General features: G+C 67.1%; 1 protein-coding gene across 1 annotated transcript; it reads left to right on the top strand.

Annotated features, from left to right (window-relative positions):
• Positions 1 to 2,017: 2,017 nt before the first annotated feature.
• On the top strand, positions 2,018 to 8,809 carry DLL1 (delta like canonical Notch ligand 1). The gene is made up of 11 exons (XM_054594969.1): positions 2,018 to 2,071; positions 2,214 to 2,510; positions 3,059 to 3,119; positions 3,317 to 3,574; positions 5,251 to 5,311; positions 5,794 to 5,924; positions 6,045 to 6,214; positions 6,325 to 6,541; positions 7,509 to 8,307; positions 8,533 to 8,647; positions 8,738 to 8,809. Exons 1-11 carry the CDS (start codon positions 2,018 to 2,020, stop codon positions 8,741 to 8,743), a joined length of 2,169 nt encoding a protein of 722 aa, XP_054450944.1. The 3' UTR covers positions 8,744 to 8,809.
• The last annotated feature ends 620 nt before the right edge of the window (positions 8,810 to 9,429 follow it).

Raw genomic sequence — 9,429 nt, forward strand, 5'->3', positions numbered from 1 at the left:
TAAAGGTTGCGGGTGGGGGGGGGGCGCGGGCGAGGTCTTCGGAGCATGTGCCGGACATTGTTGCAGAGGCCGCGGCGCGCGCGGAGGGGAGCTCTTTCTCTCGGCATTGTGCGGGGAGCAGGTGCGGTCTGCATTACCATACAGCTGAGCGCACAAAGAGCCACTGATTCAGGCTCGCACAATAACCGACTGCCCTAATGACAGCCACGCGAACGACACACACCAAACTCACTTTTTACCGAGCGGAGGGAGGCCGAGGGGGCAATACCCAGGAGCGAGGGGCCGGAGACCCAGGGAAGGTGGCGGCGGCCGAGAGTCGCGCCGGGAAGGGCGTGCGTGCGCGTGTGCTGCGGGGAGGAGGGGCTGTGGGTTCAGGCGTCAGGATCGCCCGGCTGGGGGGCGGGGGCACGCACTGCCTGGACCCCGCCCCCCCAGGGGCCGCGGGGACACCGGGGTCCCCGCGGGCGCCGCGCTCGTCCCCGGCCCCGCCCTGCGCGCGGGCTCCGCGTTCCCAGACGCTGAGCCGCCATCCTGGCCCGGGAGGTGGGTGGGTGTCAGACCTTCCCAAACTTCTCGAAACTGCCGCTGTGCTCTCGCCACCCTCTGCCCACCGCCCGCGCCCGCCCCGGTCTCATCGCGCCCCCGGACCCCCGGTCCCGGTGGCTCCTCCTTCGGAAGAGGCCGCCCGGGAGAAGGCGGGCCGCCGGGAATCGGGCCTCTAACTTCGCCCCCCCTCCGGTGTCCGAAGCCCCGCGACGCGGCCGCGTGAGGAGACGGTGGGCGGGCGCCGCGGCCCGGACGGTCTCCGGGGCCGCGACCTGCGCACCAGTCCGGCTGCACCCGGCAGGCGGGCGGGAGGGCGGGAGGCGCGGCGCCGCCCCGCGTGCCCCGTGGGCCTCGGCGGGCCTGTGGCCGGGAGGCTGCCGAGGAGGCCGGGGGCGCCGGCGGCGGCGGCGGCGGCGGCGGCGGCGGCGGCAGCGTCGGGATCGGAGGGGATTCTTGCGGGAACGTTCCGCAGGAATGTAAATGAGTGCGTTTTGTGCCGAGAGGGGGAGGGGGCTGGGGGCGGGCGCAGGGGAGGGCCGGGGGCGGGGAGCGGTGGGGGCGGGGAGGAGGGTTGCACATTTTACAGCTCACTGACCATTTGGCGATCCATTGAGAGGAGGGTTTGGAAAAGTGGCTCCTTTGTGACAGCTCTCGCCAGATTGGGGGGCTGCTCATTTGCATCTCATTAGCCATGCGGGCGGCCGGCGCGATATAAGGGCGCGGCGCTGGCGAGAGCCAGACCCTCGGCGCGCACCCGCGGGACCCGGCGGCCAGGGCGGATCGGCGCGGAGGACGGGCCGCGGCGCGCACAGCCTCCTCCCACGACCCGCCTCGGATCCGCGCGTGTTTATCGGATGGCACTGGCTGGGCTCCTCGGAACGACGCGAATCTCTGAGGCGGCACAGGAGGTACCAGGGGCCCAGGCTGCTTCCGGAGCGCCCGCCGCCGCCGCCGCCGAGTGACCCGGCCCGGCCCGCGCTCCGCCGGCCCCGGATGATCGCCGCGCCCGTGGATTTTCAGACCGCGCCGCCAACCGGACTCGGAGGAGCCTCCGCAGCCCCTTGGGAACTAAGCTGACTGGACGCTTTCTCTGTCCTTCCCTCTCTCTCTCTTTTCCTGCGAAGACGCTTAAGAAAAAACCAGGAAGCAGACGACCCTGACCCACTCGCGGATTGAAAGAGAAGAGGGGGAAACCGAAAGTCGCCGCTCCAGGAGCAATCTGTCCGAACGAGCCCTGCTCCTCACGCGGCCCCAGCTGCCTCACCGCCGAGGGCGATCCCAGAAGCCTCGGCCTGGACCGAGCCGGGCCGGACCCCAGGAGAAGGGAGGCCTGGTCGTCCCGGCCCGGCAGAGCCGGACTCCCTGCCCGCGCTGCTCGGCGTGCACTCGGCCCCTCGCGTCCCCAGCTGCTGCTTTTCTTGGACGAGAACCGGTGGACCGCCCGGAGAGCGAGCGCGCGGGGCGGTGCACCATGGGCCGCCGGTGCGCCCTGGCCCTCGCCCTGGTCTCGGCCCTGCTGTGCCAGGTGAGTTGTCAGGAGCCCTGTGGGGTCAGGTAGCAGGACGCGCGGCGCAGACTGTGGAGCGAAAGCGAACCCGGCGGCGACGACTCCGCGCCGCGCCCCCCCGCCCCAGCCGCCGCGCGCTCACGCCGCGTCCTCCCCGCAGGTCTGGAGCTCGGGGGTGTTCGAGCTGAAGTTGCAGGAGTTCGTCAACAAGAAGGGGCTGCTGGGCAACAGCAACTGCTGCCGCGGGGGCGCGGGGCCCCCGCCGTGCGCCTGCAGGACCTTCTTCCGCGTCTGCCTCAAGCACTACCAGGCCAGCGTGTCCCCCGAGCCGCCCTGCACCTACGGCAGCGCCGTCACGCCGGTGCTGGGCGTCGACTCCTTCAGTCTGCCCGAGGGCGCGGGTGCCGACCCCGCCTTCAGCAACCCCATCCGCTTCCCGTTGGGCTTCACCTGGCCGGTGAGCGCCGCACCTGCGCGCGGGGCGGGGCGCGCGGGGCCGAGGCCGGCGGCCTGGCGATAGCCCGGGCAGGGCGAGGTGAAGAGGCGGGACCGGGGCGTTTCCGTATCCGGACTGCGCGCCCAGCCCCCAAGTCGAATGAGCCCCTTCTGGGGGAAGGTCCTAGGCCCCGCTCGCAGACTGGTCGGTCGCACGGTCAGCCTCGCAGTGCGGCAGCCCCAGGGCCCCTCCGCGTGGGTCCGTCCCCCGGAGAGAGCGAGGACGGACACTCTCCAGCCCTGCCTGCTCCTGTGCGGCGCAGTCTGTATTTTTTTTAAAAAAAGTGATATCCTGTACTAACAGGCTGAAAAAACACGCCAGGAAACCACTCTTTAAAAAGTTCTTCCATTTCCTTGAGGAAAGTGAAAACAGGCGACAGATGTAGACAGGCCCCCCCAGAACACACTGCACAGAGCTCTGCCGCCACCAGGCCACCCCTGACTTGTCCCCAAGGCTTAAAGTGTCGGAGAGACGGTGCCAGTTTTTCTTGTCTCCTTCCCTTTTCTCAGGGCACCTTCTCTCTGATCATTGAAGCCCTGCACACAGATTCTCCTGACGACCTTGCGACAGGTAAACACCAACCCACAGGCTCCAAAACGCAGGCGTCCGCTGCCCCCGTGAACGCGCCCTCGAGTCCTGTGCTCCGGACTCTCGGCCTGACGCTCCAGCAGCCTGGGGGGCGGGTGGTGTCGCCACCTCCCGGGGCCGCGTGCCTGTCCCCACGCCCTGGCCTCTAGGTTCAGAGTCCGAGCCTCCTCTCCCCCCAGAAAACCCCGAGAGGCTCATCAGCCGCCTGGCCACGCAGAGGCACCTGACGGTGGGGGAGCAGTGGTCGCAAGACCTGCACAGCAGCGGCCGCACGGACCTCAAGTACTCGTACCGCTTCGTGTGCGACGAGCACTACTACGGGGAGGGCTGCTCCGTCTTCTGCCGCCCCCGGGACGACGCCTTCGGCCACTTCACCTGCGGGGAGAGAGGGGAGAAGGTCTGCAACCCCGGCTGGAAGGGCCAGTACTGCACCGAAGGTCGGTCCCTGCGGACGGGGGGCCGCCTCCCTCAGCGCCGGCGGGGGGCGTTCTGGGGGCCCGGGCCCAGGCTGTGGGCACCAGAGAGGCGTCCTGGTGGGGAAACCGAGGCTGGGGAGCTGCAGAGACGCGCCAAGGCCCCCGCCAGCCAGCGGAGGAGTCGGGGTCAACTCTGTGTTTTAACTTCCGCTATGGGAAGCTGCCGTTCTTAATCAGGGCGGATTTGGGAGCCAGAGCCAGGGTCAGGAAGTCAGCGAGGGAGAGGGAGGGGAGGAAGGAAGGGAGGAACAGAGGGCAGCGCTTGTGTGCGGCCCAGTCCCTGCCGGGGGCGCCTCGCCGCGAGGGCGCAGCTCTCTCCCTGGAGCTGGTGTGCCGGGCCTCTTCCCAGAGCCCGGGCAAGGCAGGCGCCCTGGGGTGCACACGGAGGGCGTTGTCACGCCTGGGGGCTGGGGACGCCGGAGGCTGTATGTGCGGCGTGGGTGGGCCCACAGCACCTTGCCCGGGAAACATACCCTCCCGAGTCCCCTGGGACCACCCCTGCCCCCCGCCCGTCACCCAGGGCGCCCTGGCAGCCGGCCGGCCGGGCAGCTGCTCTGAGGTAGCAGCGACCAGGGCAGGGGAGCGGGGCTGCGGAGGGCCCTGCTGGCTCCTGGGCCCAGTCCAGCCCGGGTCCCCACAGGCCTCTCGCCAGCCGGCTAGGTCCCCGCTGCTGCCTGTGCCCCGGATCAGATGTCCCCGTGGGCAGGGTGGGTCCTGGAGCTCCCCAGCCCCCCTGCACTTCTCTTCTGACCCCGAGCAGCGCCCATCCCTGGAGGTGCCCTCTCCGGGGTCTGTGGGGGTCGGTGCCCGGGGTGAGGGTGGCTCTTCGCTCTCAGTGTTGGGGTCACCCAGCTTGGCGCGAGCTCCTCGAGCACCTGGGGCCCCACCTTGGCTGATCCGCTCTGTTGTCTTAAAAACTCGTGGGGCGGCTTGTTAACGAGCTCGGCAGCCAGGCGCAGCCAGGCAGGGAGCCAGCGGCCGGGCCCCAGCCAGTCCCCTGGGGCCAGGCCTGCGCCGTCCTCGCCCTTCTTCCCGGTGGGGTAGCCGGGTAGCCAGTGAACTCAAACTTTTTTCTTCTTATTCAAACACGGGAGCCTCTCCCCGCCCCCAGCGCGCGCGTGCCGTCCATTAGATCTCCGCGGGGATAGGCGCAGGGACGCACGCCCGCGCCCATTGGCGGAAGGGCGCGCGTGCATGTGTGTGTGTGGTGTGTACACGCCGGGGTGTGTGCGGGGCGGGGGCCGGGGTGAGGGGCCCGTATTGTTGCACGGGGCAGCTGCTGGGAGAGAGCAGACAATAGAGCAGCTGTCTTGCCCTGGTGCTGTGCAGACCAGCTGTCCACCCTTATCTGCACACACACTTTCTGGGTATTAAGAGGTGGAGCTTTGTGCATAGAATTGGGAAGTGGGGGAGGAGGAGGGGAAGGACTTCTGACCCTCTCTCAGAAGAAAAGGGGATGGGGTGGGGGCGGGGGCTTCCGCGCTCTTTTGTCCTTGAGCGGCTGTGTTAAGGAGAATGCTCGCCGGACTGAGCGAAGTCCACCGTTGCCGGGCGGGACGCGGTGCGCCGGGCTGGGCCCGGGGCGGCCGGCCGGCGGGGGGAGGCCGGCCTGACCCCGCGCCCTCTCTCCGCTGCAGCGATCTGCCTGCCCGGGTGTGACGAGCAGCACGGGTGCTGTGAGAGGCCCGGGGAGTGCAAGTAAGTCCGCGGAGGCCGTCCTCCTCCTCCTCCTCCTCCTCCTCCTCCTCCTCCTCCTCCTCCTCCCTCCTCCTCCTCCTCCTCCTCCTCCTCGCTCCCCTTCCGCGGGTGGCCCTGCGCAGCCGCTGGGGGTGGTCTTGTGCTCTGAGGGGCCTGCCCACTGAGTGCGTGCGTGGAAACACGCACGGTCCCGGGGCGTCGGTCGCTGCGGCGCCCGGGTGGTCCGAGCTTACGGAGAGGGTGTGGCACGTGACCGGGTTGAGCTCCGCGGCCCTCAGTCTTGGGGCGCATCCCGATCCCCTGGGGGGCCTCTGGGGCGGCCGCCTGGCGGTCCCCGGGAGCCCGGTCCTTGGGCCCGTGGAGAGGCACTGTCTGAGAACCCGCGGTGTTGGCGCCGCGCGGAGACATTCTTCCGAGGGCAGGAGACGCTGTGCTGTCCCCCGGGAATGCCGGTGTCCCCTGACCCTGCCTTCTCCCCGCAGGTGCAGAGTGGGCTGGCAGGGCAGGTACTGCGACCAGTGCATCCGGTACCCGGGCTGTCTACACGGCACCTGCCAGCAGCCCTGGCAGTGCACCTGTCAGGAAGGCTGGGGGGGGCTTTTCTGCAACCAGGGTAAGCCTCCTGTGCCCTGCAGGCAGCCTGGGCTCCCAGCTGCCCCTGGGGAAGGCAGGGCCTTGCCCAGTCTGACCTGGGGCTTCCCTACTCTCCTCTCCCTGTCCCCGCTTCCCCCAGACCTCAACTACTGCACACACCACAGGCCCTGCAAGAACGGGGCCACCTGCACCAACACGGGCCAGGGAAGCTACACCTGCTCTTGCCGGCCTGGGTACACGGGGGCCACCTGCGAGACGGAGGTCGACGAGTGCGGCGCCAGCCCCTGCAGGAACGGGGGCAGCTGCACGGTGAGTGCAGGCACCGTGGGCTCCGCGGCCGAGTGGGCCCCGCGTGGACGCGGGCTGCGGGGTCTCCTGGAGCAACTTCAGGAAGCCTTTTCCTCTTCCCCGTCACGTAGGATCTTGAGAACGGCTTCTCCTGCACCTGCCCGCCCGGCTTCTACGGCGGAGTCTGCGAGCTGAGCGCCATGGCGTGCGCGGACGGCCCCTGCTTCAACGGGGGCCGGTGCTTGGACAACCCCGAGGGGGGCTACACCTGCCGCTGCCCCGCGGGCTTCTCCGGCTTCAACTGCGAGAAGAAGGTGGACGCCTGCAGCCCCTCGCCGTGTTCTAACGGTAAGGGGCCGCCCGCGGAGGCTCGGCCGCGTGTCAGCGCTGATGCTGCGTCGGGAACACGGGTCTGGTCTCGGCCTGGGTCTGCGGCGTGGCTGGCCGCCTTGAGTCCATGGAGCCCGTTAATCTGAGCCCAGCAACTCTCTGTACAGAGATTCTGTCCTCGAGCCTGGGAACGCCCAGGGGGCCAGAGAGGCAGGGCACGCGACCGGCCTCAGGTTCTACGGGGAAAGCCGGTGGCGGAGGGGCTCCGGGTCCCGCAGCCCGCGGGTGCCCGAAGGTGGCGCCCTGGCCGCTGTCCGGCCTAACCGCGGTCCCGTGTGTCTGTGCGGAAGCGTGGCAGGGGTGCCCTGCACAAACTCGCAGGGAGCGAAGTAGGGCCCCAGACGGGCCGGATCTTTCTGGAAGCTTGTGGAGCTTCCCCATTAGACAGGGTGATCTCGGGAAGCTTCCAGCAAAAGAGGCTCATTTCCGCCTCACCCGTGCGGAACACCAGGCGTGGCCATCCTGTGCATGCACAGAGGCGCCGAGGCCTTGTTTTGGCGAGGCAGCCAGTCAGGGTTCAGCAGGCGGGCCCGTAAGGACGGCACCCCTTCCTCCTCTCTCTCTCTCTCACCCCTGCCCTTCTCTCAGGCTCTGTCACCGGCGGCTCACCATCTCTGTGAACCGGGCCCCTCGCTGGGTGGTTGTGAGGACTGCGGTGTGGCAGGCAGGGCGCTGTGCCCCGGGCCTGGGAAAGCGCGGCTGCCCCAGAGGCAGGAGCGCTGCTGCTGCCCTTCACGGGCCCAGGCCGGGCCCCGTGGGTGCACGGGAGGCAGTGGGATAGGGCGCCCTGAGCCACGATGCCCTCCTTCAGGCCGCAGGCCTTCTGGGTCGTCCTTGTCTCTTGTGGGTGACGCCATGGCAGACGCGGCGCAGGCTCTGGGGCGTTCGCTGGGTGGTGAGCGACCGCCGCTGTCCTGCGTTCCAGGCGCGCAGTGTGTGGACCTGGGCGACGCCTACCTGTGCCGCTGCCAGGCCGGCTTCTCGGGGCGGCACTGTGACGACAACGTGGACGACTGCGCCTCCTCCCCGTGTGCCAACGGGGGCACCTGCCGGGACGGCGTGAACGCGTTCTCCTGCACCTGTCCGCCCGGGTACACAGGCAAGAACTGCAGCGCCCCCGTCAGCAGGTGCGAGCACGCGCCCTGCCACAACGGGGCCACCTGCCACGAGAGGGCCCGCCGCTACCTGTGCGAGTGCGCCCAGGGCTACGGGGGCCCCAACTGCCAGTTCCTGCTCCCCGAGCCGCCCCCGGTCCCCGTGGTGGTGGACTTCACTGAGAAGTACCTGGAGGGCCAGGCAGGGCCGTTGCCCTGGGTGGCTGTCTGTGCGGGCGTGGTCCTCGTCCTCATGCTGCTGCTGGGCTGTGCGGCTGTGGGGGTCTGCGTGCGGCTGAGGCTGCAGAAGGGCCGGCTCCCTGCCGACCCCTGCCGCGCGGAGACGGAGACCATGAACAACCTGGCCAACTGCCAGCGCGAGAAGGACATCTCCGTCAGCGTCATCGGGGCCACGCAGATCAAGAACACCAACAAGAAGGTGGACTTCCACGGGGACCACGGTGCCGACAAGAACGGCCTCAAGGCCCGCTACCCCGGCGTGGACTATAACCTGGTGCAGGAGCTCAAGGGCGACGACGCTGCCGCCAGGGACCCCCACGGCAAGCGTGACACCAAGTGCCAGCCGCGGGGCCCTGCTGGGGAGGAGAAGGGCACCCTGACACCGAGGGGGTGCGTGCCATGGGCTGCGAGGGGTCACAGGGGAAGCCGACTGGGGAGGGCACCCCAAACCTCAGGGGGCGTTGGGAGCCAGGCCGGGCAGGAGGGCCAGCCAGGGCGGGCGCCCCGATATTCGGCTTTGAGCTGGACCCAGCGGGGCAGGAGGGTGTTCTCTGAGCTCTGGTCGTTTTCCTTAACACTGTTTGCACATGTTCACGGGTTCCGTTTTCTTTTCAGTAGCGATGCTTCTGAGAGAAAAAGGCGGGACTCTGTGTACTCGACATCAAAAGACACAAAGTACCAGTCGGTGTACGTCATATCGGAGAAGGACGAGTGCGTCATAGCCACTGAGGTGGGTCTGGGCGCCGCCCCGCGGGCGGCGGCCCCGGCGCCGGCCTCCACGTTGCGCTGACTTCCCGTTCTGTCTTGTCGGCCCCTCCAGGTGTAAAGTCGAGGTGATGTGGCAAGTGTCCCGTTTCTCTTAAACTGCATAGAATTCCAAGGACCTGTGCCCCAACGGATGCTGCTGAGAGGGGAGCGGAGGCTCCACGGGCGGGCGGCTGCTGGACGCGGTCCCGGCAGCCGGCGCGACGCCGCGCGGGCTGCGGGCTGCCCCGGGTGCCTGCTGCACGCTGCCTTTTCGCGACGTCAACATTGCACTATGGACAGTTGCTTTTAAAAAATATATATTTAAATGAATGGACTGAATTACGACACAAGACGCATGCACTGCCTGAAGTGTATATTTTGGATTCTTATGAGCCAGTCTTTCTTGAATTAGAATCACAAACACTGCCTTTATCGTCCTTTTTGATACTAAAAGGTGTTTTTTCTCGGTGGAAAAAGATGTGTGTTATTTTTTTGGACCTGTAAAAATATTTTTCATGATATCTGTAAAGCTTGAGTATTTTGTGATGTTCATTTTTTATAATTTAAATTTTTGGTAAATATGTACAAAGGCACTTCGGGTCTATGTGACTATATTTTTTTGTATATAAATGTATTTATGGAATATTGTGCAAATGTTATTTGAGTTTTTTTACTGTTTTGTTAATGAAGAAATTCCTTTTTAAAATATTTTTCCAAAATAAATATTATGAATGACAGCCTGAGGTGAGCTGCCTGGCTCCTGAG

This window comes from Pteronotus mesoamericanus, unplaced genomic scaffold, assembly GCF_021234165.1.
Source record: "Pteronotus mesoamericanus isolate MK-2021 breed Mesoamerican mustached bat unplaced genomic scaffold, CSHL_Meso_final contig_134, whole genome shotgun sequence".
NCBI lineage: Eukaryota > Metazoa > Chordata > Mammalia > Chiroptera > Mormoopidae > Pteronotus > Pteronotus mesoamericanus.

Bases quoted from the DNA above. Each gene is read 5' to 3' on its own strand.
- DLL1 (XM_054594969.1), top strand. From the start codon at position 2,018: ATGGGCCGCCGGTGCGCCCTGGCCCTCGCCCTGGTCTCGGCCCTGCTG. The intron at 2,511-3,058 runs GTGAGCGCCGCA...CCCTTTTCTCAG, and splicing joins CGTTGGGCTTCACCTGGCCG to GGCACCTTCTCTCTGATCAT. The intron at 8,308-8,532 runs GTGCGTGCCATG...TTTTCTTTTCAG, and splicing joins GGCACCCTGACACCGAGGGG to TAGCGATGCTTCTGAGAGAA.